The sequence below is a fragment of the Labrus bergylta genome, chromosome 6 (genome assembly GCF_963930695.1).
Source record: "Labrus bergylta chromosome 6, fLabBer1.1, whole genome shotgun sequence".
In the NCBI taxonomy this organism is placed as follows: domain Eukaryota; kingdom Metazoa; phylum Chordata; class Actinopteri; order Labriformes; family Labridae; genus Labrus; species Labrus bergylta.
Genome location: NC_089200.1, coordinates 21,914,730 through 21,942,369, shown reverse-complemented (window position 1 = coordinate 21,942,369; position 27,640 = coordinate 21,914,730). Strand labels below are relative to the sequence as shown.

At 41.7% G+C, this 27,640-nt stretch overlaps 1 protein-coding gene across 1 annotated transcript in view; it reads left to right on the top strand.

The window, feature by feature from the left end:
• Positions 1-27,111, top strand: part of cep350 (centrosomal protein 350) — a 33,661-nt gene extending 6,550 nt beyond the window's left edge. Inside the window, exons 7-37 of the mRNA XM_065956005.1 lie at positions 80-193; positions 363-491; positions 2,041-2,157; positions 4,899-5,629; positions 5,725-5,843; positions 6,576-7,618; positions 7,844-8,003; positions 8,238-8,407; positions 8,578-8,755; positions 10,169-10,359; positions 10,522-10,685; positions 11,051-11,161; positions 11,370-11,510; positions 11,686-11,804; positions 11,926-12,033; positions 12,124-12,329; positions 12,506-12,720; positions 13,534-13,806; positions 13,909-14,058; positions 14,261-14,421; positions 17,557-17,783; positions 17,947-18,146; positions 18,556-18,706; positions 19,232-19,392; positions 19,489-19,622; positions 19,724-19,785; positions 19,887-21,715; positions 22,122-22,652; positions 23,078-23,224; positions 23,466-23,588; positions 23,954-27,111. Of these exons, the coding sequence (XP_065812077.1) occupies positions 80-193; positions 363-491; positions 2,041-2,157; positions 4,899-5,629; positions 5,725-5,843; positions 6,576-7,618; positions 7,844-8,003; positions 8,238-8,407; positions 8,578-8,755; positions 10,169-10,359; positions 10,522-10,685; positions 11,051-11,161; positions 11,370-11,510; positions 11,686-11,804; positions 11,926-12,033; positions 12,124-12,329; positions 12,506-12,720; positions 13,534-13,806; positions 13,909-14,058; positions 14,261-14,421; positions 17,557-17,783; positions 17,947-18,146; positions 18,556-18,706; positions 19,232-19,392; positions 19,489-19,622; positions 19,724-19,785; positions 19,887-21,715; positions 22,122-22,652; positions 23,078-23,224; positions 23,466-23,588; positions 23,954-24,121 (8,333 nt within the window). The 3' untranslated portion in view covers positions 24,122-27,111. The remainder of the gene's footprint in view (positions 1-79; positions 194-362; positions 492-2,040; positions 2,158-4,898; positions 5,630-5,724; positions 5,844-6,575; positions 7,619-7,843; positions 8,004-8,237; positions 8,408-8,577; positions 8,756-10,168; positions 10,360-10,521; positions 10,686-11,050; positions 11,162-11,369; positions 11,511-11,685; positions 11,805-11,925; positions 12,034-12,123; positions 12,330-12,505; positions 12,721-13,533; positions 13,807-13,908; positions 14,059-14,260; positions 14,422-17,556; positions 17,784-17,946; positions 18,147-18,555; positions 18,707-19,231; positions 19,393-19,488; positions 19,623-19,723; positions 19,786-19,886; positions 21,716-22,121; positions 22,653-23,077; positions 23,225-23,465; positions 23,589-23,953) is intronic.
• The last annotated feature ends 529 nt before the right edge of the window (positions 27,112-27,640 follow it).

Below are 27,640 nucleotides of genomic sequence, written 5' to 3'. Positions count from 1 at the left end.
CAGCTTTTGGTAATAGAGAGCCATTAAGTAAAAACAGGATGCTACAGTTTATATATTCCGTCCTTCAACTCTTCAACAGGTTTTAACAGTACTGAGACGAAGATCCGAACTCCTGATGGGAAAGTTTGGAACGAGGAGGAGTTTCATAACCTCAGCAGAGAAATATACAGAGACCTGTCTCGACAGTTTGCTGGTAAACATACAACCTTTTCTAAATGGATTTCTGTTTTTGTCTGGGCTTGTTGCTGTGATGCAAGGAAGGGAGTTGTTTTTTAATTCGCAGACACCTGACGAATTTACAAATCTTGGTCTTTTGATGTTTCTTTTAATGGCTGATTTGGCCGTTTGTCTTCTGTTTACAGAGACCACTAGATCCAGGAATCAGCAGCTGAGAGACCAGAGAGCTGACCGATCCAAAGAGAGGAGGCCTCCCAAGCCGGTCAGGAAGGTCCACAGAGCAGCCCCTTCTTCTGACCTAAATGCAAAACCAGGTATAATAATCCTCTTTCATGTGAGGGCCAACCCACCCTCTGATCTATTTTTAATACGTGACAGTAAGGAAGCGAAGTATGTGAAACAGTCTGGCAGGATTTTGTTATGGACATGCACATGGTCCCAAAACCAGGAGCCTCAAGCGTTAAGCTACAGATGTGTATTTATTGCTTTTATACATTTATTAAATTTCCAGCATATTTTGGTGTTACTTTACTGTGCACAAATGCTCAGGCTTATGACATTTTATGAATCATTTTTGCTGCTAAATGGCGGTTATCTTCTATTATCCTTTTTTGGTGTTATATCAACCGTTATATCAATACCGTTATATCAACTTTGTATACATGCAAGCCTTATTAAGCACAACTAGTTGTACAAGTATGTTATATGGTTAAATCTGAATGACTGAATGTTAGAAATTCCTCAGACTAACGGACAGGAACCTGTGTGTGTGTGTGTGTGCGTGCGTGCGTGCGTGCGTGCGTGCGTGCATGCGTGCGTGCGTGTGGGGCTTCTAAGTCTTAAATCCCCAAAGAAATTTCCAATATGTGTGACATGCATTTGTGAGCAAGTAGCGTACAGACAGCCACATTGAGGAATTAAAGACACATACTGCCGTGACTTGGGCTTTAAACCTGGGAAAACGTTCTTCCTCCTCACTAAAAGAGGCTTCAGAGACAAACAAATAAACATGATAAAAGGTGATTTCATGACTGTGTCAGTGCAGGTAAAAACAGATATTAATGCTTTGGCCAGATAATACAAATATACGATACAGAACTAAACAGATGGGGTCTGAATAAGCTGAAAGCAGACAAGAAAAAATGTTTCTCAATAACTTAATTTATGTTGTCTGACAAGTCTGCCGGATCCCTGTTTCATGCTGGTACAGCACTATAAATAGCCCTCTGACATCTGTGGCCAGGTTCAATTGGCACATCCACACGGTCACAAACAGCTTCTTGGTTAGTGAATGTACAATTTGATTAACAGAAACTTCTCTTCTGATGATCAGAGCAGTGTCAAAGTGAAAAGTTCACTGGAGATCATTTCAAATAAAGAGATTTTGGTGTTTTTCAAATGTAATGTCATTAAAATCTGAACACCAAATGATTTCTATAGACACTTTATACCAGGCCAAGAACAGAAAACTAAGCAGCAGCAAAGACTTGCAGGGAGCACAGTGAAAAATGATATAATAAAGCTCTACTGGATGGTAACTGATGGAGGAAAATAGATATGAGGGAATTAGGAAAAACTGCAATAACCAAGTTGTTTTGTCACATCACCTCTGCTACCAAACAGCCTTAGTAACTTCATAAAAGCAATTTTAAAATCAAGAAATAGACTTACTAAGCAAATGCGTTACTTGTATTTTTCCCTTTCTCCAAGCTGTGTGTGTCTTCATCTTCAACTCTGTCACCAGATGGTGGTGTCACATCTACATATACTGTACCTGCTGATGCACACAATCATGCTCCATGTGGTCAACATGAACTATATTGAATTGCAATGCTAAGGTGTAAATTGTCTTTCTCTCTGCAGTGATAAGTCCTGCATCATGGAGAGAGGGCCAAAAGCTTGTAAAGATGGTACTGGGTCCAGTTCCCAAGCCTTTAAGGGAGGACCGACCCCAGCCAGCTGACGGACTGAACAGAACAGGTGGGCCTATAGAGTCTTAGCCTTCTGTCCATGCCATACACTCCTGCCTTATGTAACTGTGTTCTGACCTCTAACATACTATTCTAAGATTTCTGTTGGGGGTTAAGAGACACTCAGATTGTGTTAGCTCCGTGACAAAAATGTCTTCTTTGCATTATTTAGGTCTGGCGGCAAGTAGGAGAAAACTGTATCACCTAAGTGTAAATTTGTTTTACTTTTGACTCTCTCCCTTCTCTTCTTTCAAACTCTTGGCCCATTCTGCTTTGATCTGATTTCTAAGGTTACTGTTGAACTTTGAACATGTAACCTGTGATGGCATTATGGTGCAGTTAATGTGTTATTATATCGAGTTGTTTTGCATGTCTGAGCCCCACAGTCAGACAGCAAGACTGACAACAGAGGCAGCCAAAGAATATCAATAAATAAAGAGTATTTGGCGGCTTCTTTACACACACACACACACACACACACACACACACACACACACACACACACACACACACACACACACACACACACACACACACACACACACACACACACACACACACACACACAAACACAGTCATAGGCTTTGTCTGTAATTCCTCCTAACAGCACACTACTATGGTCAACCTCTATCTTTGCTAGCTGCATCTTTCCTGGGCACCACTGACCGGAAGGAATAGAGATTGACACGCTGTTCTGGTTGGATGCACAATTAGACATGGCCTCATTTCCAGGGGTTGCCCCCAGTGCAGGCTGCGTGTACACTCATTTTGGGGGGGGGGGGGGGGGGGGGTATGAGATAGAGACTCACTGCAGCCGTGTTCAGAAAAAACACGATTTGGATTAGACACTGTAAAATCAAGATGGGAATTTTCAGTTTGGCCCAGATTAGAGTTGCCATGCCAAGCCGGCCTCCAGGCCTCATTTAGTTTTTATGTCTGGCTCTAGTGCTTTATCTTTGGCAGTCACTTGTTTGCACATATTTACATGTAATCTAACATTTGTAACAATGTGAAACTGTATGCTGAATTTGCCTTAGGAAATATAGACTGACCTCACTGTGCAGCTGATGAGTTACACTATCAAAGTATCTGGACTCTGACCAGCACTGTGACAGGAACTCTTTAACCTCTAATCATTACCTAAATGAGGTGCCAGTATTTCCACAAAAAATCGCCTTGCCTCAAGCATCTACACATCATCAATCTTAACACAAGCCCTGTTACATTCACGTTTACAGGAATACAACATAGTTGCACCCTAAGGCGCTCCTATAGGACAATCAATTATTTAAAAATAGAAGTAAAAACCAAGAGATTACTAACTAAATCATATAACCTTAATCTTGAGCAAACTAAATAAAACATTTTTAAAGAAGTTTAACACAAAGGCTTCTACGGATTAATCAACACAGCTGCAGAAACAAATTCTGGGGGGTCAAATTAAGGCTTATTATATTTCTTTCTCGTCTATACTGCACCTTAGCTCTGACTATATTACGGTAACTCATGTTTCTTCCCTTGAAATAATTTATGGCACAGATGTTTTTTCTTGTGGCCTGAATGACAGATGTAATATTTCAGCTGCAGCCTTGACGGTAAAATAAGAACGTTATGGAGCTAAGAAAGATTAATATGAAAATATAATTTAAAGTCATTTTACACACACAACTTCAAGGATCCATTGGGAGGGTGTATCTGTGATGTCAGTAAATAACATTTAATTACTTTAGGCTAATTAACTTACACATTGATGTTAAATCATACTTTTCCCGTCAGCCCCTTCTCCCCTCTCTCAATCAGCTCTCAGAGCTCAACGATAAAGAGCTCTGATTGGTCAGTAGGCACTCAGCAGAGTTCCATACTTGATCTCTTATCCTGAGCATAACCTGCCCCGGATAAGGTTCAGCATAAGTAACCATGGTGATCTACCCCGGTAAGGAGAGAACCACATTCGTAGTACTGAAAACACAGTTAACCCTGAAGTTATCTCGATCCCTGAAAATCCTGCTTCCTAGTACAACCCCCAGGTGAACCTCAATGTGTAATCATTTAATTCAATAATAACACAGTGGAAGGTGAAAGGGACACTAAGAATAGGCAATGTACAGCAGGAACTTTCAACATCATATGGAATTTTGTTGTAGATAAGTTACAGAAAATGAAAATCTGCTGGTGTTATTTGTGAGTGCACAAAAATAATAATAATACTAATAATAATAATGCATTTTATTTGTAACACACTTTACATTTTTGGAGAAAAAAAATGTATCACTCTTATAAGTGATACAGAGTTAACAATAAAAAAAATCATGGAATAAAAAGAGGAAGGCAGCTGAGGAAACTAAAAACCCAAGCAAAAGGCTCTGTTAAAGAGGTGGGTTTTAAGGGCCCTTTTAAAAGCGTCCGCAGACTGTGGTGCCCTCAGGTGGTCAGGTAGAGCATTCCACTGACTGACTGACCATCTCCCATGGTGTGGAGTTTAATTCTGGGGGGATGGAGGAGTGGAGGCTTTGTATGGAGGATTGTGGGGTGAGGAGTTCTTTGAAGTGGGGGGGGGGGGGGTTTTGGATGCAGAATCCTGATATCATCGCTAAATCAATTTAAAGTGCCACCCTTCTCTACACACTTCTTTGTAGATGTATGAATAGTGAATTACACTTTAATTGCTTCTTAAATATAGAATTTATTTTAAGTAATACTACTCGTTTTTTCTTCAATTTTAATATTTTTATTTTTTCACTTGTTTATCAGCTTCGCGGCACCGCTCCAGTTCAGACCCACGCTCAGAAGAAAAATCAAGGTCTCGCCCAAGCAGCAGAGAGAGGCCTCATAATGGTTTCCAGGGGCAACCCAAAAACCGCTCCACTACCACATCTGCCCCCTCATCTGCAGATCGAGAAAGGGCCCCAGAGGTTGTAGGTGCAGAGCTGTTGTCAGCAGACATTCAGGGGATACTTGATGACCTTCAGCTGGAGTGCAGAGAAGCTGAGAGGGCCCGGCAGAGATCCCGGGCTGGAAGTGGTGGTAGAAGAGGCCGAGGTGGATCAGGGCCACAAACAAGAACTCCAGTCTCTGCTTGGGGAACTACTGTGACAAAAGGTTCCCCCTCGAGAGGATGCCGCAGCGCGAGCCCAACTTCACACAGACCTCACACTTCTAACTCGGCTGACATGGCGCTCAAAAAGCGACACTACGATGCAGATACGGTCCGCCAGTATATTTTAAAGCAACAGGAGGAGAGAAAGAGACGTCAGGCAGAAGAGAAGCGGGTACTAAGGGAGGAAGGCGAGAGGAGAAACCAGAGACTGCAGGAGCTCTACCGGAAACAAAGACAAGTAGCCAAAACAGTGGCCCTGGCTAGTGAGGTTCCTGTGGCCTCTGTACAACAGCGACTACAGGAGACCTACAACAAACTGATGGAAGAGGTGCAACTGGGCGAGGAGGCCACACACACGCTACCTGCTGCTCCAGCTATTCAAATGGTATTGTTCATACCTATAAAACAAAGTCATCCTGTTTTTATAGATATTCAAGCTTTATGAGGTACAATAATGTGTTAATGTTTGTATTGCCACAGAGGCCGATGTACCAGCCCTCAGGAGAGTCGGACAAAGAAAACAAAAGGCTTGAGGCACCACAGAGTCCTTCAAGCAGTGACCGATCTTTGAATGATCAGCCTGCTCCTCCTTTGTCCAGGTAAACGCATGACCCAAAAGCTCCCAGAAAAACAACCCTCTTAAACTCAGCACAGTTCACATATCACTGTTCCTCCTGGAAATAACATTTGGGCAATAATTACTAGGAAATCCCCTGACTGTAGCAAACAGAGAAACAGTCTATTCCTGGACTCTTTTTTCTTTTATGAACACCCCTAAATGCCTCAGAAGCCTTTTTACTCTGAATTTGGTACAGGAATAAAGAATCTGCTGTAGGGCAGATGCATGAAAGAACATTTGAGGGAACTGACTGGAAACTAAGAAAGGACCTAGTATGTTTTTGCTTGTGAGATATAACAAGTATCTCTGTGTTTATATTAATTGGTTATAAATATCCTGAATATGTGATCTTACACACAATTCTAGTGTATAAACTTGACAACCATATTCTTTATTTATCCGGGTAGTTAAGCTTAAGCTGTGAAACAATATGCTGCTTTAGCAAAATTTGCTTTTGCAAAAGACTGTTGAAACAAAATGTAAATAAATGTTTTTAAAGTGCTTCAAATAAGGAAAATTGCTATAAACACAGCTCCTCCCGTTATGAGTACGAGCAATAAAAGTTCTATAGTTTACCTTCTTCAGGAGAAAGAATGATAATAATGTCTACGTGCTTCTTTTGATAGCTGTTCAAAGCCAGATCTGTTTTAACTGTCAGACTGTCTCTTTCGCTCTTCTTTTAACATCTCCTTTGTTGCTCTCCTTCTTGCAGGACTGATCTGGATGTCGGAGTTGCGTCTTTGCTTCAGTCCGACCGTTTGAATCCCACTTTTCGTCCTAATACTGGCCCCAGCAGCAGTAGTATGCAGACCCCTTTTGGTGGCCCTCTCCTCTCTCAGCTTCTAAAGCTGGAGTCTGCCGTGGCAGCTAGTGACAGACTGCCCACCCAACAACCGGCCTCAGCACCCTCCATCAGGCCACGGTCCAAGTTGTTGCGCATTGAGGCTCTCAAGGCCACAGCTGCCTCCCTTTCCAACCGTATAGAGAGTGAAGCAAGAAAGCTTGCTGGGGAGGGGATCAACTACGGTGCAGCAACTTCAATGGAAGGTGACACTGTTCTGGCTCTTAGACCCTCTACAGCTTATGTTGATGACGGATGCTGGGCGGAAACAGCTGCCACAGAAAATAATGATGTAGGGTTGAGGTTTCAGAGGATTTTGACTAGCACAGGTCAAAGTTCATTCGACGGCACAGTCTTTCCAGGAGCAGGCAATCTGCACACCCTTGGGGGACAGAAACAAACTATGGGTGCACATACCAATCTGACAAAACCAAACACAACATCAGCTGATTTTACAGGGCCCATTCTTAACAGTTATACACATGAAAGGAGGAAGCTGGTGAACGGCTTTGAGGAGGTAGAGAGAAAGGATAAAACTGCACAAAGGAGAGGATATGGTTTGATGGAGGATAAGAATCGGACAGACCTTCATGACTCAAGTGCAGGTTCCATTAGTGAGGGTCCTCTTCTGAGTGAAGGAAGCTTTTCTGAGGATGAGACCAGCCCTCCTCGACCCTCCAACAATGGTGTGCCCAAACCGGCAGATCGCCTGACAGCAGTGGACTACTGTGTGGGTCAAAGAAAGGATTTCAAGCGGATATCTGAGTTTCAGAGGGAGGCAGCAAGTTGCTTGGCCTTCAGCTCACCTTTTGTGCAGCATGAGGGCAGCAAAGCAGCCTGGGAGGAGCTGAACAAAGGGAGCCCTCTAAGTGTCATCAATATTTACACCAAGAACCTTCATAGCCAGGCTAACGGTAAGTTCATGTATGAGAACCTCTCCACTCAGCAAAGCTAAGACATTTTTTTCTTCTGTCAGTGTACATGTTTTCCAACTACCCAATACCGAGGGAAAAAAAGATATAGTGAGATTGTGATGTGATGCGATAAAAATGATTTATCGTTATTTGAATGATCTCAAGTTCCAAGTCCAAGGGTAGATCTTAAATATTCGACTCGTTTCTGTTCTTCTTGTCCTACAGTGATGGGGAGGAACTCTGAGAGGAACTCATCTCCCTCTGCCCAGGCTGTGCACCTTGGAAATGGCTCTGTAGATGCAGCAGTCTATGAAGATGACTTTGTGTCATCATCACATAGCAGCGGATACAGTGGCCAGTTAAAAAGAGGCTCCAATTCACACAGGTACATACATTTACAAGGCTCAATTTTAAAAACGGCCACTAGGTGGCATTCATGTCACACAAATAGAAAGCTCATGAAGCCCTTTCAGACAGCAACCCCCACTCTGTTTTCTTGAGTTCACAGACAGATTGACCCCACAGTCATGATGTTTTATGCGTGCTGATGTGTTCTGTCACAGATTAAAAAAGTTATTGAAGATGATGAGATGAGACATTTTTCTTCCCTCTCTGCTAGTGTGAACACTCATTTTGAGGAGCTGATGAGGAGGTCTCCTTATGATAAAAACACGGGAGGCATCAATTCCAACCATTCATCTATCCACTCATCGAATCACTCGCCACATCTCTCCTCTGGTTCAGCATCTATCTCCTCACCCTTCTCTAAGCACTCCGCCAAAAAAAGAGGTAAAACTTAAAAGCTATATTCACTCCTCTGTATGACAGATATGCATTTGTATTCATATCTGACATTATTAAATCATCATCATTAAATTAAGAAATGTTCTCTATGTGGAAATGTGACTCAAAAATACATTTCTGTTCTGCGTTAAATAAACGTCTTAAATCCTCCGCAGGCACAGCATCAGACCAGAGTGATGGCACCTTGGTGGGAGAGCAGAGGAGCTCCTGCTCGCCCCCCTCTGATGCATTATCCTCTGACTCTAGGAAGAGGGGCTCAGACAAAAGCTCTGCCCACAGCCAGGCCAGGAGTGTCCACCATAATGACACTTTAGGGGAAACCTTTCAACAAAGGTAATGATCTTCAGCACACTACCATAAATGGGAGGTTTGATACTCTTGGAAAAGGAAGAAAAAAGTTCCTCTTGTAAAGTCTCATGGTGTTTTTCAATTAAAAGCATGTAAATCCTGTAGTTCATTTGTTAGGCGGTTAATGTTTGTAATTGAAGCTTTTGTTTCCCGTGGATACAATTTAATCTATTCAAAGTTATATTTAAAATGAGCCTGTTAAGCCAAACAGTTTCTTCCTGTACTTCCAAGCTAAATTGAAATGGAAAGGGCATTGTGAGATAAATGGGATCTTCTCAGTTTTCCAATATCTCAGTTGTTTCTTTTCCAACCTCCAAATCCTCCACTTGGTATAAACTGTTTTAACCCTAAGGTTAATTTATCTGGGCATGACAAATAACTTAAGTATGCTTAGAGAGTCGTAGTTAAGGCTGCCAGTACAAACAGACTTGTGGCTTGCTGCTCTGTTGAAGGCCTGAGGGTTTTAAGCAGTGGTGTAGTGCTCAGTGCAGGAGGTGTCCAAGAGAAAAACACACTGGCTGTCTTGTGTTGGGGGGCCTGCAGGGTGGTTTGTCGGGTCAGCCAGCTTCCCCACAGCTCGGGCTTGCTGCCAAAGGAAAGGAGAGAGTTTTTTTCCTTTTCTTCTTACTCTCAGTGCCCAGTATTGACATTTGAGAACTCTAATGGTACTCTGAAGCCCAGGTGGCAGATTCCTCCCACTTTGTGGAGCTTGTGTGTTTTCCTGAAGAAAGAAAAGACATTTAGATGGAGTGTATCCCTTTAAGCACCATAAATAAAGCTGATTGTTGTTTTCTTTTACTGGTGGTGACTAAGTGTATCAATGATTCTGTAACTGTGTTACATACTGTATTCATGTCTCTTTCTCTGCAGTTGACAGCTAACTGGTTAAGCATTGAGATAATGGCTTTTTTGTTGTATTTCAATATTTTGTTATGTCCGACTGTTATCCTTGGATAAAAGATGCTACTGTCTACTTCCCTAAATGGTAAAATGAATTCTGATCCTTTAAGACATTGACCTTGATCTCTGAGCAGCACAATATATCCATTCATAGTCTGGGCCTCTGTCAGCAGGTTATGCTGCCTCATGCAATCTGAGGTTGGCATGACCAGGGGCCCCTTCTTTCTTTATCTATGCGTCTGTCATCTCACACTTCCCTGTGTGTGAGTTTGTTGTTATTTTACAACTGTTTGAAAACATTCAAATCTGTGCTGCACTATATTCAATGTTTTGCTTGGAAGGGATCATTTACAACTGATCCCAGTCCACTAAATCCCATCGACCTTAATGCTTGATATGAATTCACTTTAGAGAATATATTTCGTCACACTACTATTTGATCTTAAACTATGTATCTAAGCGTTTTTCTGTCCCTCTTTTACTACATTTTATTTCTAGTTTGGAAGTTGACGGTAAGAAGTCCTCAGCAGCTGCGCCAAAACACGCTTCTCCACGCAGCTCTCCAGATTCTTCTTCTCCGAGTGGATCTAACTCTCCCAGTGAGGCTGTGAGAAGTGGCTCTCTGGGGGCAAATAACCCAAACACAGGCACCAAAACTCACAGCAGTAGAGCAGAGACGAGGACCACAGGTAAATTAAACTCACACAAGTCTCAGGAATAAAAAAAAAACAATTAGTAAAGTAAAAACCTAACTTTTTATTATATTTATTTGTGAATCATGTTCTTCTCAATATTCCCTGTTAACCCTTTATTCTCTCTCTCTCTCTCTTTCTCTCTCTCCTTACACTCAGGTCAACTGCAATATTCCCCAGCTGTCTTGCAGCAGCGCATGGCAGCAGAGCTCCACTACCTGGAGTCCATAGAGGAGTCAGTCCGACACCTCAGTGACATGGAGAGGCTGATGGGAGTGTCCATGGCTCAGCAGGAGAGCGTGTCATTGGCCCAGATGCTAAAGGTGAGAGAAAAGTGTGTTGTAGAAGCTCTAAGTTGTGTTACTCTTTTCAAAGAGTAATCATTTGTAATTTGATACATAACTTAATATTTTGATGGTTTTGAAATAGCAGTTATATTTTGTGTTGTAAGCAGTAAAAAAAATGTACTTGACCTAATGTCTGTATATATGTGACTTACAGTGAGTAAAGTAATTATCAATAATTGTACTTACCAGGGAGTAGAACTGATTATTGATGTTGCATAACATTTACATGACAAGTCTTCTAGTAGCTTTTTCAACCCCCATAAATGTATGTGACTTACTGCCTCACTAATGACTGTATTGATACTCAGTATTGACCTGCTCTCTGACTTTTGACGCTGCAGGCCAAGCAGCAGAGCCATGAGCATGACCTCTACGAGCTGAAGATCAAGGCTGAGAGGGAAGCCCTGGAGGCACAGCTGCAGCTGGAGGAAAACAGGCAGAGGGCAGCCAGGGTACAGCTACACGCACGCACACACACACACACACACACACACACACACACACACACACACACACACACACACACACACACACACACACACACACACACACACACACACACACACACACACACACACACATCTTTCGAATGGTAAGGGGTTTGAGTATTTTTATTTTTCAGTGAGTTTAATATCCATGCTTGTTTGTTTTTTTATCCAGGCTCACATAGAGCTGCAGGAAAGCTTGGCTGGAGCTCAAAAAGATACCTTGGAGGGCCTCCAGGAGGCAACAACAAAGATGATGAGTCAACAGGCTGAGGCAGCACGGTACACAGCCGAAACTGCCCGACACATCAAGGAGGTAAGTAATCACTGCTTTCCTCTTTGCCTGGAAAAGACTTGGTGTCTTCGTTTTGTATCTAAAGCTGATTTACTGTTCAGTTCCTGTAAATACGTAACAATAAAGGCTGACAAAGGGAAGCTTCATATTCTCTTCTGTTCACATTTGGTATGTGAAATGTGTTCTTCTTTGTCAGATGACAGAAATGGCCCGGTCACAGATAGCAGGAGCTTTGGTTGTCCCTCCTGTTGTCACAAATTCCTCAAAGAAAGAACAGCAGAGCCCCTCTCAGCAGCGACAGGATGAATCTGACAGGTGAACTGAAACACCGTTAAGACACAGTTTTTGACTATTGGAAAGTTAAACTGTTTGTGATTTGAGACGATAAAACAAGATTTTGGAAATGATTTGCTCTCTATTGCATAATCCCCTACAGCTTTCAGAGTCAGGTGTCAAGCAGAAAATCAGGACCAGAGGAATCCCTGTCTCCACTGAACAGCCTTAGTCACTCTGACTCGCTATCCTTTAAAAGACCCCACCTCAGGTACCAGTCCCCCAACACCTTTAAAAAAATGAATTGAATCTTGGAAGAATTCAACAGAATATTTAATCTGTGTTCTTTCTCTCTCCTCAGTGGAGCCGACTCTAGCTGCCACCAAAGCCTATCGCATGGCTCCTCGGACCAGACAGAAAGGATGAAAAAAGGAGCAGTAGAGGGGAAACAGAGACAGAGGGGAGCTGAAGAGAGGGAAGCAGCCAGTAGCTCCATAGAGGAGGAAGTTCTTACAGCAGCTAATGATTCCCTCTGCAGTGACAGCATCCACTCTGTAAATGAAAAAGGTATGTGATTGCAAGAATGGCTCCTTGTTAAAAGTTAACATGCTGACACATAAAGCTCTCCTTAAATGGTAGAAAGTATTGTAAGCACTATGCCACACATTTTCAACAATATCCAAGAAATGAATACAGTTGATTTGAGTGTATGCTGAGCTGTTCTTCTTCTTTTATCCCTCTAGGAGACAGTACTTCAATAGCAACAGAGTACTCTCTAAAGTTTGATGAGTCCATGACAGAGGACGAGATAGAGGAGCGCTCCTTCCGCTCTCTGCTGCCGTCAGAGGCGCACAGGCGTGGAACGAAGGAGAAGAAGTCCCAGCACCACGAGGAATCGGAGGACGATGGAGCCAATCACAGCAAGACACTGATTTCAGGAGAACACAATATCTTAAAGGTGAGAGTGCAACTTAGAGTACTAATTAGTCAGTCAGAGGAATCAGTGATACAGATCTCTTCTAATCTGTGATCTATATGGACACCCCGTCACGGTTTATAAAAATAAATGTACTTAAAATAACTTGCCCTATTTATTTTTATTAGGTGAGGTTAATATCAGTTTGTTAAATATATTAAATAAATGGGCTGATTGTGTAACAAACAAACTTAAAGCTGGTCATCTTGCTTCTCTTTCATTCTATTATCTACACACACACACACACACACACACACACACACACACACACACACACACACACACACACACACACCTGCACCTCTCTTCTCTTGATACACACAGTGGCTTGTCCCGCCCTGCCTCATCCATAAGTACAGTATTTGTGTGTTTCTGCTCTCTTAATAATATTCATCAGCAGTACGCTTTATAAAGACACTTAAATAACCTTACTCACTTTGAAGTTTACTCCATATTCTAAGCGATTTGTGAGTGTATAGGCTTATTTGATCTTGATTTTTTGATGATATAATGTATCTCAACAACCATCTTATCCACACTTGGAGATTTGTGATCCGTTGCACTCTTTGTGGGAGGCAGGTGTGTGACCACTGGCAGAGAGCCAGTGCCTTAAGTGCTTTTTGATTGAGCAAGAAGTTCAAGTCCTTATTTTGTACTTTCAGATATTCTTGTGCTCATAACCTTGCTGTCCTTCTGTTTTTCTTTGTGCTTCCTTTTAATCTCCCCCTTTTAACTCATCATCTGTTGTGTCAGCCCATTGTGTCCTCACACTTTTGCCTCCTTGTTCCCCTTCAGGATGCCAACATGGCCTTCTCGGGTGGACAGGACAGCTTTTCACAGTTCACAATGGATATGGTCCGTCAGTACATGAAGGATGAGGAGGTAAGACTGCAACACCAGAGCTCCTTGCTACATCTCCGCCAGAAAGCTCTCAAAGAGAAGACCAAGACTGAGCTGGCCTGGCTTGAGCACCAGAAAAGGAGGCTGAGGGACAAGGGAGAGGATGACAAAATGCCGCCCATTAGGAAGAAGCAGAGGGGCCTTTTGTTGAAACTACAACAAGAGCAGGTATTTTTAAAAGGAAGCTTAGTGACAGGAAACCCAATTAAGTGATAAATGGACATTAGGATATCATTTAGCTTTATCATCACTCACTATCCAACTTTGCAGGCTGAGATCAAACGACTCCAGGAGGCCAACAAAGCAGCCAGGAAGGAGAGGCAGCTTTTGCTGAAGCAGCAGAAGGAGATTGAACGCATGAGAAACTCCACACTCCGACTGAAGGAGCGTCTCAAGTGTGCCGGGGGTGAAGCACCACCTGTAAGTAATGCAACAGTTACTAGTCACATTTAAAGCCTGTACTGAAAACCATAGATAGACTTTCAATAATGTTAGTCTCCAGGAGAATACAGAAAGAAAGGATATGTGATTATAACTGTGGAACATGCTGCATGTTCATCTTTTGCATTTCATTACTGGTTTGACTTATTCTCAACCTGTCTTCCATGAATGTATCCCTTAGGAGACCCCCGTGTCAGAAACCCCTCTGTCTGAGGCAGCCTCCGCTAACATCAGACATGCTGAAGATGGCCGCAGCCCTTCTCCTCCGCTCTCTATCTCTGGAAGTGAGACCAGCAGCATCATGCAGAAGCTCAAGAAGATGCGCTCTCACACGGATGAAAAGTAAAGACTTTCATTTATTTTTTTTATCACTGCTGAAGTCGTGAATCTTTATCAGTATTCTGAACAGTGATTATGCTGCTGAGCCTCGTTACTGCTTTTCTTCTTATAAAAATATTCCACCAAGAAGGAGGAATTCTGATTCCCTTTTTCATTTCTACTTTTTTTTTTCACTCCTGATCAAAGTCTTAGTTATTTCACATGAATTTTGTGTGATACAGACTTTATTGTATATTTTGCAAACCATTGAATCACAGTTTATACACTGGCTAAAGCACGGCTTTATTTGAAATTGGTAAAGCAACTAAGATGTGTTTTAAAGCAGCTTGCACTGAGTGATGCTCGGTCCTCTTCATAGTGTCTTCCTTTTCTTTCATTCCACAATGATGAGTCATACAAGTCCCAAATTCATTTGAATTATTTGCTTTCGTAAGATACTAACCACTGACCACTAACCATCTGCCATCTGTCCTTTGTTGTCCCAAACAAGCTGTGACTGTGTGAATGTGAGGACATGAAGATAAGCATGCTCCATGTTGTTCTCCCTTTCAAAGAGACAAGAATCTAAACTCTCTGCCACAGTTCCCCCGCTCAAGTTCCCTCTTCCAAAATAGAATGTAATTAATTAATGTGACTTTCTGTATTCTTAGTGCTGAATCTTTCTGTTACAGAAGCTCTGTTATTTTTTAGTTCAGACAAATGTAGCTGGTTCAATCTATTATTTTGAATACTTGTACTTTCTCTCGTTTTGGCAAGTAAGGATATTGGCTTGGACTTTCTGTAGGTCTTTAAAGATCTTAGACTTGGCTAACAGCTTTGGTCAGGTGACTGTAGAGCTTCTCATGACCGGGTAGCTCTAACAATTGGGTTAATTGTTCTGGGTTAAGGATTTATAGCTTCACTGTAAAACCGATTATCTTTACTAAAGGAATTTTTTAGATTTTTAAAAATGTAAACAGTTTCACAGTTTCTGATCAGACATTTATTGATTGATGCTTGGTTCAGTTATCCTTTAAAATAAGCCATTATAGTCTCTTTTTAACATAACACACTAACACAACACTTCTCGTCTTCTCTAATGCTCTTGTTCTTACCTTGCGCTGTTATTCGCAGCATTACTGCCCTCAGCACTTAATGCCCACAAACTAGTTGAAGTGTTGATCACAGTTCAAAGTATCGCTGAAAATCGCTGATATTCCTGACAAAACTGATGCATTTAATCACATATGCTCACATGGCTCTTCTCTCTCCTTTTCTCTCTATGTGTGTTTTTCCTTCATGTGTTTTAATATTTTCATCTTTTACATCGTGTGCATTTGTGTGGTTGTTTGTTTCCATTCCCATGTTTGTGTGACACTTATGGCGTTTTGTCTGTTGCGTGCTTGTGTGTTTGTAGACACTGTTCTCCCGTCCACTGCTTCTTCTCTGTGTTCACGGCCCACCACTGGGCCTCCCTCAGTGTCTGTCTTCCCAAACTACACCCTAAATTCCAGCTCTTTATCTACAACCAGTTGGTCAGGTACTGTACAGCCCTCTCTACCTTTTCCCCAGCAACCCCCACCTGGTTTACCCTGCCTCACCCCACCTAAACCCCATGGAACATGCTTGTGTTCATCTACTGGCACTGGGACCTTGTAGGGGTGGGATGGTGAATGATGAGTGATTGGATGCATTGGTTTGTTTTTGGTTTTCTTTATTTCATGGGAGGGGGGGATTTGGTGGGGGAGAAGGTTGAGTGAAAACTCAAGAGTGCTCAAGAAAAGCTGCCTTCCTGAAATAAACTAATCTTTCAAAAACGTAACTTTGATAAATCCCATTTTATGTCAGCGTTCAATTATTTCATCCGTCAGCCAGATGCTAACTATTTTGGCCCTAGTGTTGAAAACTGTGAAGTCTGAAGGTTAGGTTTATTTTAATCGGAGTCTTCCTTGTTGAATCATAAAACCAGCCCCTGAGTTGGGGTTACCCTGATTTCTGTGATGTTAAATATGTGACTATCCCCCTGTTTCTTTCTTGCCTGTTGGACAGAGCGATGCAGTGCAACTCTTCAGTGTCATTACAATTGAAGCTGCTCCCACCCAGTTATTGATAGAAAATGTTTTGAGATCAAACCACACTATGGCATGGAAGCAAAGGACTTTTGCAGAGAACAGCCCATAGATGGAGTGGTCTTTTTCTCTAATGAGCCCAGTAAATCTTAACTAGCCCTCTTTATTAGGTAACTGTTGCATAGAATTGAATAATAAGTACAAACGACTATCAGCTGTAATAGAGTTTGGGAAGGCACTAAAAGAAACCCCCTCTGTGGTGCGTCAGTATCTGGCCCTGTCATCAGTATACATTAGGTCAAGAGAAAAGCCTTTAGATTAGATTAATGCTAAATAATACTGCACTGTAATGGCACCCATAGCTGTGGGAGACCACATTACACAACAACTATAGAGGAATGCACTTCATTTTGATAGGCATTTGCAGAGATATATATGTGTAGGAAACCTGTTAAAAGGGGGTTTTAGAATTATAGATTCGGTTGGCTTTCCGGGACAGTATTTAAATCTCCAAATTGTCATCGGTTCCGGGATAAACAATGTTTGAGGTGTGTGTGACTGCACCCAATCAGTGTCCGGAGTTTTAAGTCTGATGCATGAACCTTACATTTTCACTGTTATTTTCCTTCTCTTTTTTTTCTCCTGATTGAACTGTCACCACTTTCTGCTTGCGTATATAATGGGTGCTTGTTTGCTTCCTTGTTTGGACGATTACTCCAGGAATCGAAATTGGTAAAGCATGTTTTGGGTGGGTTTGTGTGTGTGTGTGTTTGCTTCTCTGAATTTGTGAAAGGTAAGTTCGCAGTGGTAAATGGATGACGAGGTGATTTGGGTTGGCTTTCTTTTAGCTCATGTTTTAACTTGCTTTATCTAATTGTCTTGGTTTTACTTCTCTTCTCTCCCTCATCATTGCCACCTTACTTTTCCCCTCACCCTACACCTTCCTCATGTCCCTTTCCCCATTTTTCATTTTCTTCACCTTTCTTCTTACCAATCTTCTATGATCCTTTTCTATCTTTCTTCCTCTTCCTCTCCCTCTTCATCTCTCCCTCTTTCTTCTTCCCATGTATACTTACCAACCCCTCCCCAGGTTCCTGACAAAGAGGGAGCAGCAGCTGATGCAGAGGCGTCACCATGCCGAGGAGCTGCTAAAGTGGAAACAGCGGCTAGACCAGGAGGAGGCAGAGGTCCGTAGGATGGAAAAGGAGGCCATGGCTGTATGGGACAGAAACACACTCAAGAGCAAGAAGGACGAGATGTTGGACATTAGCCCCAGACAGCATCAAAGCTCAGAGCCAAGAACCGACAGTGAGAAAGGTGAAGAGACAGAAAGCCATCTTATATTCTGCCAGGTTTTTAAAAAAGATGCAGCATGAAGGCAAAGTGAAGAACAAGATATCTTATTCTTTTGGAATAATGTCTACATAAATCTGGAAAATAAAGCTATCTTCATGTTTGTTCATTGGTTTACATATTTCAGAGTATGTGAGTGAGGGCGACATTTCCTCATTAACACCAGAGTCCAGTATACACACAGAGGGACCTGGATCCGAGCAACCAGGAAGTCCATCTTCAGTACAACCTGTGTCGGCCTCTGAAACACCTTTGGCTTCCATCCAAAGCAGCCATGCAAATTACACCCAGGACTTTACCTCAGCTTCACACTCCCCTCACAGACAAGTATGTATACATTTGGTTTTCCATCCTTCTTCTCCCCATCAGTATTAGGTCCTACACATTTATTAGTAGATACACTATTTTTGAGTCTAGATAGATGTTGCTCCTTCTGCTGCTTCACCAAAACGGACCTCACGTATCTGACAGATAAATGTTTGCTATTGTGTGCAGGCTTCAGCTAATTAATTTCCAACTAATACAGTTAATAAGATACCACAAATATTAATATATATTGAAAAACAAAAAGCTTAATGTTGTGTTCCATCTCTACAAGGGAGTATCCACAGATTTGTTATTGTACTGTACATGTGAAATACTAATCCGGACGTACCTCCATTAGTCCATCTGACTGAGTTGTTATATCCTTAAGTAATACTCCATTCTCCTCCCCTCCTCCTCTTCCTTTTTTCAGTCGGCCCAGACTCCATTCAAAGGCAGCCACAGCCCTGCTTCCTCTCCTTCAGATGGCAGCAGCAAAACCAGGATGCAGCTCCGCTCCTCCTCCCGGACCCCAAACCAGGCCTGCACTCAGCACTCTGAATCCCCCATGGCCCCACAGCCAGGTGAGTGACCAGGGACTTTTTTTTTAGAAATGGTACGTAATACTTTGTGTACGTATAACAGTTTGTGATAGTTCTTAGAGAAGATGGAAAGCAGAGTGACTGGACATAATGCAGCTGTAATGCTTGCCCTGTGTAGTCAGGCATAATGTGATGCTGCCAGGAATACATTATGCAAGCACTTCCCTGATACCTAACCGGATTAGCTGTGTGATAGAGGTAGAGAAGACTATGCATTGCACAAAGTTATTGCTAAAGCACCAACAGTGCTGCTGGCCTAGTATCTGGTCTAGTATCTAAGTGTGTTTTATACATATTCAGTCCTTTAATCCTAAATGTTCATTGCATAGAAGCAGCCCACATCATGCATAAAAATGAACGCAACACACTTACTTGAGAAAGTGTACACTAATCTCCAGAAGAATTGGGTATGAGTTCAAGTGGGCACAGAGTTGGATTACTCTTTGCTAATCAGAGGCCTGGCACGGGTTTCACATTATAACAGCGATTTTCTAAATGTACCCCCAGAACTCATTTCAGACCAGAGCGACATAGAGACCCGTATCAAGGCCTTGACGGAAGAACTCCGAAAACGAAAGTCTATGGCCAACCAACTGAAGAAAGAGCAGAAGAAGAGGAACAAGGAGCGTCTGAAGGCAAAGGAGGCCAGCCTACTGAAGCAGCTGGAGGTGTGTGTGGGCATGTGCTACATGTATCCATGATATGTTTAAAATTGAAATACATTTCTTTTGATATTAATTATTTAACTCATGTTTTCCTTACAGAGCTATGACAACTTCATCGAGAAAACTAAGGCAGAACTGAACAAGGAGCCAGACTCAACACTGGATTCAAACTCCCAGATCAAAGACTCTGCTTCAGTTGCAGAGCAGTCAAGTATTAAAGCAGCTGCTCACAGGTACTTAACAGCTGTAAACATACCACAACACAACAACACATTTACTATAGTATGAGTCTTAAAGATTGCTGTTTAATTAAAAGTGAGTCCTTCTCCCTCAGCTCTGAAACCAGCAACATCTCCGGTTCTGAAAGAAGGCGAATTGAAGCTTCATTTGAAAACAGTGGGTGATAAACTAACTAAACCAATATGAACAATTATGTTAACTGTTTATTAGTTAAGGATTTTTACAATGGTAATTCTTTTTTTCTTCTCTTGTGCCAGATTACCTTCCTCAACCTGATGATAGTAGATCGACTTCAGTGCCTGAAGAGTTGTCTGATGAAGACCCACCAACGGTCACTCCAACCCCGGTTCATGGCAGCCCAGAGTGTCCAACTTTACAATCAAGGAGCCGTTTCTCCACAGACAAAAGTCTTACAACACCTTCCTCCAAGGAAGCCCAGGCACAGCTGAATGAGGCTGGAGGAAAGAACATTGACCTTTATCAAAGATCTGACAAAGTGAGCTTACAGTTTGAGGATCAGCATTCTGAACTTCACCAACAAGAAAAGCAAGACAGCATGGACTCTCAGTGGAAACTGTCTAAAGCCAAATCCTCTTCTATTAGTGAAGAAAAGCTGTATTCCCCATCTGTAATTGTAGAACAAGATAATCAAACAAAGTCGAGGGAAACATCTGAAGCTGAACAATCTAACATTATCGCCTCTAGTAAGTCACCTTCAGCTACAATGGACCTCAAAACCACAGCACATCTGAGCCCCCACTCCACATCCAGCAATCACTCCTGCTCCCCTGACTCGGTTGAATTTACTTCAAAGAAGGAGGCACCCATAAAGGATGTCGAGACCTCATCTCCCATAGCGGATGGTTATCATGATGACTTTGAGTCATCAGTGGATTCTTCGCCCCGAGGAGCTCTCTCTCAAATCTCAGAAATCAAGGCCTTGGGAAAAGACTCCCCTAGCAGAGCCACTCAGTATAACAGCCAGTCTGAGGAGGTAGAGGAGGAGATAGCTGAAGATGTGAGTCACCAATCAGGGACTAGTGTTGCTAGCAACCAATCTGGAAGACAGCTAGATCTTGGCACTTGCAAAAAAGACTCCCAAAACAACAACAAGGACAAAGTTAATTCTAGCCTCTCACCTTCCATGTCCCCTCTTGTTAGAGATGAAATGCCAAGTTTTAAGACCGGCGATCGTGTTCTTGTCAGTGGTGTTCAGCCTGGCACTCTGAGATTTAAAGGTCCAACCAGCTTTGCTCATGGCTTCTGGGCTGGCGTGGAACTGGACAAGTCTGAGGGGAGCAACAACGGTACTTACGAGGGCGTTGTATACTTTGAATGTAATGAGAGCCATGGCATCTTTGCTCCTCCAGACAAGATCACACACCTGCCAGACAAGTTTGAGATTTACACTGACACCACAGAGGATGAGGACTCATTTTTTGATGATCTGTCAGATAAAACTGGGGATAAACACAAAACAAGTCGGGACAAAACTCAAAATTTGAAGAACAAAAAAGAAGAAAGAAATCTGAAGGTCTCTGCCTCTGGAGATAAAAAGGTTACAGATGAGTTAGTTCACAAAGTTGAATCCAACCTCAATTCACAGAATAACAAAGAATCAGAGCAGCTCATTCCTAATGGCAACACGGGGTACATTATGCTGGATTTAGAAGATGCACCTACCACACTCCTCATCTCTGACATGGACAAAATGGGTCTGACAAAGCAGAAGATTACTACCTCTTTTGAGAGAGAAGATGTAGACTCACCCTGCCAGTTCACTCCTGCAGACCTTTCCTCAGACATCAGACAAGATAAGGACAAAGAGAAGGATGAATACTCACTGGACATGTGTGCGGACAAGCTCCTCAACAGCTTTGTGAAGGACGCTGTGGAGCAGTTTGCTGTAATCAAAAAGGCTAAAGAAAAGAAGATTCAAGCTGCCAACCAACTGAACGGAGAGCTGTTCAGTGAGCATGCTGAAGAAGAAGAATGGTTACCCTCAGTGGAACAAAAAGACGGTCTGCCATTCTTCCTCTCTGCAGAAAAAGAAGAGCTGTCTTCTCCAGAGCTGTGTAACCGAATGGTGAGTGACTTTCTGGTCCTCTAATAACCTGTTAACCAACGCTTGAAGAAATTCAGTGGAACTATTAAAAGTGTTTTAGTGCTCTCCATGGCTCAATTTGGGAATTCTTACTGTGGGGAAATGATATAATCAAATATTTGACTATCACTACTTGTTGACTTGACCTGGTGAATCTTCATTTGGAGTGTTTGTAAAGCCAAAGTCCACCATGATGTTGACAGACTTTATTGATTGTGGTCCACTTTTCTGAAAATGTTTCTGTGTCTGAAAAAAACAGAAAGAAAGAAAACTTTCAGGCAAGATCAAAAGTGTAAATATTTGATTGATAATGTGACTTAATATGCCACATATGTCAAACTGTATGTTAGCATGAAGTTCACTTATTCCTGTATTCCTTTCACAACAGGAGAGCCCTGTGTTGGGGGCCAGCGGGCAAGAGGAGCTAGCCAAGAGACTAGCAGAGCTGGAACTGAGCCGCGAACTGCTCGACGAGCTGGGTGAAGATCAGGACTGGTTTGATGAGGACTATGGACTGAGCTCCCGCAGAGAACAGCAGAGACTCAAACAGAAGCAGAGAGAGGAGGAGGAAGAGGAGAGGCTGGGGAGGTCAGGCGCATCAGCTGGAGCAGCCCTGGGGGGCCTTGTCTCTTCACCAGGTGGGGAACAGCAAGTTAAAACCCCACCTAGGCCTGAGCTACCTCTTCACCTGCCGCCCAAACTCCCTGAGCAGCCCGCCATGGTGGTGCCCCACTCAGCCACTGAGGTGGAGAAGATGGTCCATGCTGCCATTCAAGAGATTTGGGAGACTTGTGGTCTTGGTAAGGAGGGAGCTCTGACCCTCGCCCAGCTGCCAAACCCCCAACCTTCACAAGAGTATCTGGGTAAAAAGGCAGACAGCCAGGACCAGGAGGCCCTCTCCATCCGCAGCTACAGAAAGGTAAATAGGAGAACTCTCAGAAACATCAAAAAAGAAGTAACGCTTGTGTGTAATACAAATATCATACAATGCCTACAGGCATCCTCTACTACTTTTTCATCACCTATCAATCTCACTCTATAAAATACAAACACAACTGTCCTGTGTAGCCATGAGTTCATCACTTACTGGGTGAGTTTACTGAAGGTGTATGCCAGGGCTGGATGGCTTGAGGGCTTGATGTCAAATATACTTTTCTGTTTCAGTGTCTTTGACTTCAGTTTTTCAAATGGTCAGGTACTTTGTTTTTAATACAAACCCATGTGCTATTGAACTGTGAATGTTGCTAACAGTTTAACATGTATAGATTCAACCAACAGATCATTTCTCTTAAATTTTCACTTCTTAAAGAATTATTCCCCCTTCTCTCCTCTGTCCATCTCTAGGCTGTTTATGACCTGACATGGGAGATGCTGCAGGAGATCTATGCTGAGGACTCCAACACTGATCAGCCTCAGTGGGTCAAACCACGCCGTATCAAGTCATCCTTCTTCCATAGAGTAAGGACAGCTGGAGAGATCGCCAAAGTCCAGGTAGAGCACGGCATGATAATAACCACCATCTCAATAAATAGTAATACTCTCATTACTTTCTTGGTCCTAAACTACCGGGCAGTATTCACAAATACTCTGAGAATACGCCCTGAGAGCTCCTAACTTAGCTTTAACATTTCCAGCAAGAAGTCACGGCCTTTCCTTGTGATACATATTTAAATGTGGCACCATTCCTCTTACTAAAGTGATGTTTTTTTGTGTGTGTGTGTGTGTGTACCAGGAATTCATCACAACAGAAGTACTACAGCTGTACAGTCTGACGAAAGATCAGTGCCAGAAGACTGACTGGCAGAAGATGCTTAAATTTGGCAGAAAAAAACGGGACAGAGTCGATCACATACTGGTAGGTTCCATAGATTATTTAAAAAGCAGCTGTTTCTAATAATCACAAGTTTCAAACCTACTTTGTTTCTTCTATTTATTTTTTCTTGATTCTCTTTTCCTTTGGACAATCTGAAGCCAATTCTTGGAGATAATATCAGTTTATCTAAATGTTAGAAGTTTTCAGCTTGGCATATTTAAATGTATCATTACAACCTGTAATGTTGTATAAGTGAAGTAGAGTTTATTAAACCTTTTAGCAGAATAGTTTTATACTTGAGATGCTGATGTTTAATCTTTGAAGTGTTTGACTTTTCGGCTGTTCTGCTGCAGCTTCATCACCTCATGTTTGTCACTGTGCAGGACTTAACCTTGTTTGTCTCTCAGGTTCAAGAACTCCACGAGGAGGAGGCCCAGTGGGTCAACTATGACGAAGATGAGCTGTTTGTCAAGATGCAGCTGGCAGACAGCATCTTTGATGCTTTGCTGAAGGACACCGCTAACGTGCTAACGCTAATCTGTGAGAAAAGGGCAAACGTAGACACCCTCTCCTGACAGCTTTCCTACTTAAGATTTTTGAACTACAACCTCTAGCTCAACCCCCATCTCCCCTCACCCCAGTGAACTCCAGGTAACTTAACCGCTGCTCTGTCTTCCACCAGCTGATGTGCCAACAGCAACCCTCAGATGCCTTCAGTCCTAGCATTACCTCTAAACGACTTAACAACTCCAATTTATTTTTGTGTTATAAAACTTGCTGAATGTGCTTCAGCTAATGTTGTGTTTGTTCTATTTGTTCTACAAACAAAACCTTTAAAGTAACTAGCTTCAGATCTCTCCTCCTAGACTGGTCCTTTTGTAAACACCAGTTGGAGAGTGGGAAGATTATTTGATAGGATTGACTGTGCCATTTGTTAGCATTTCAAGTCCATCTATGCTGCTAAGGATTTTAATATATATGAAAAAAATGCTGGGACAAAAACCGGTCGCTATATTTTGTACCAAACCTTAAAGTAAATATATGTATGGATTCAAAAATTGTAAAAGAGTAGCAGATATAAACGAGATAATTTGTCCATGAGTGATTTGACAGTGACATGATATGGGTTGGCCGAGTTAACCAGCTCCTTAAAATGAATCCACTAGAATGAGTTTCAACATGGGGCTGTGAATTTGATTCTATGACTCACAGACATCAGTTAGCTTGAGCTGGAATAAACAAACTAGAAATGTGTCACTTTGTCATTGATCACATGTTGTCAGACTGTGCTGTCTAAAATCATCTATGACATCAGATATTGTATAAAACATTTCCTTCATTAATATATTTAGAGTGTAAAAAATGTTTGATGAGGCATGTGGAACATATTGAATTGTAAATGACATTGTTAACATGTAAAGAACAGGTTTTGAACATCAAATGAAACTGTAGAAAGCACAAACAGAAATGTGAATGTGAACTTGGCAATAATTTATGTAGGAGGTTTGAAGAATTCGATTCAATCCAGAGGTAGCCCGTCAGGGGGGAAAACTGTATTATTATTTAATTTTTGGACGTGTATCTCTTCTGTTCTTAATGACTTTTTCATCGCAACAACTGTCCACTTAGTCAACACAATGAAATGTATCCCACATCTGTATGTCATGTTTATATCTAGAAGGTATGCCCTCTTATGGATTTACTCATTTTAAAGGTTTCAAACAGCTTATACAAAGAAATGCCTGCCAATGATTTGCAGTTTACTTTGTTCTTTAATCTACATCTCAGTCAACATCGTTTCTCATCGTTTAACTATTAATGTTTCATGTTAGCATCACAGGGAAAAAAACCATGTCCACTCATGCTCAAAGAGCCAGTCATCTTAGTTCCCATACTGCTATTTTATTTTTTAAGGTTTCACACAATCCTTTTCCCTTTTGAGTCTAAACACACTGAGTATTTAGTATGCAAGTAAGACACACAAGACTGTCAGTCGGCCTGATTTCAGGCTTTTAGAATCAAATCATAGGACAGTACTGACATGCTGGACTTGAACCTTCATTGTCCTCCAGTCCTTCTACGTTATTTGACCTGAGAATACTCCTGTTGTCTTTTTTTCTGTAGCGGCATAGATCTATTTTTCCCCTTTCTGCTTTGGAAACAATGCTTAATGATGATCAGCCAGTTCCAACCAGCTGTCTGAATGTAGCCCAGTTATGTAGTCAGACGATTAAGGTATTGTTTCTCTACATTGTTCAAGTGCCTCTTGTAGTAGAGTTGAAGATTTATAACAGACTCGTTGATGTCTCAACATCCTTTGGACCTATTTACTTTGAATGTCTCATTCAACTGCTGTGTACCACCACTTTGTGAATGATCTTTAAGTGACTGCTCTTCTCTCTATCCACTTTACCAATCCTTCAGTTTCTGCCTTATCAGTCCTTCTCTAGCGTAGCATAGCTGCTGAGGGTGGTTTTGAAACCTGTCTCTTTTTCTCCTCTGCCCCAGCCTTTTGGCAATTGTTTGTAAGCGAATTACTGTAAATGTCATCTGCTTCTTGTTCATGGTGCATATTGACACAGTTGAGTCATTTTATTGATGAACTGTATCAGGAAGGAGTTTGTGGACACTCCACGCACACAGTGTGAGTCACTGAGCTGACGAGGCAGAGCACGGCAGGCTGTATGTAACAAAGGGCTAAATTTGGTCCTCACTGTCAGCGCTGCTTTCTGATCTAACAAACTAACTATAGTTTGTTCATCTTCACAGACAATCTGCAGCTGAAGTGACCTTAAACTGAGTACATGGTCTTTCTTCTACTGTCAGTGTTTCTGTCTTATAGCTTCATATATATCTTCAAACTGTAATAATACATTGTATAAAAAGACCAAAAACATTTCACACCAACCCTCTCCATACTGTCTTACCTGTATGTCTGGTCCTTAGGCATATGTAACTGTAATTGTGAGATGATTAGTACCTTAGAAACACTTTCTGCAAGGTTTTATTGCAGACCTTGGATTTTCCTCCTGACTTGATTGTATGTGAACGATGTTGAGTTCCCTTCTGTAACTATGCAGTACTTGGTCGTATGCATTGCTTTGTATGTATGGACCAAACAGGTTAGACTCTTGTTGTAGTCTGTAGATCTAACAAGTCTTCAGGAAGCTTGAAGCTGTTTGTTGTAGGATGGAGCTGCTTCTATCTGAGGCAAATGACCTGATTAAAGAGTGCAAATATCTGATTTAATAAAGTTAGCACAAATGATTTGATCATCTAAATTAACCCTGTGGGGCTACATTTTCCCTTCTTCATCTTTTAAGATGTTGATGAATATTTATAATAATGTGCTGTTAGAGTGCGCTGAATGCACTTGAAGACTTGTACAACTCCTTTATTGGTGTAAATATATTGTCTATCCTTTCTGATCCACTGTTACTGTAACCTAAATGATTGTTTTAAAATAAACACTGTTTACTTTGCAAATATGTGCATAGTATATATTGGTTAACTAAATGAACTTGTACGGAATTGTAAATAAAGCTTTCATTGTTTCTCAAAGAAAGCGGACTTGAAATGTCTACTTATTTATTCCAGTGCTCGCCTTCAATTCTAGATGCAGCAGCACAACAAATCTGCTCTTTATGTTTCTGTTTGTGTCTGGATTTGACAGCTGCTTTCTTTGGAACTGCAATTTGAGAACAATGAGCACTGATGAAAATCATCAAATTGTGAAAGGATTTATAGAACTGTGTGGTGGACAATAGTGAAAGCACAACACCTTCTGCATGTTTGGGAGGAAATGCATTATTCTGATCCAACTTCAACTTTATTTAAACGACAATATTTAAATGTGACAAAAGAAGACAATAATGTACAGGAATTCAATTCAGGATACGATACGTTTATGGAAATATGTAATTTTTTTTTTTATATGATTCATTTATTTATTTTGTGGCTGATAAAGATGCTACGGGTTGGCTTTTCTGGGAATTTTGTATTTAATTTTATTGGTGATATTTCAGTAGTCCTAAAATCCTAGAGATGTTTTAAAAGACAGATCTTCTGATACAAAGACATGGACCTTATTTTAC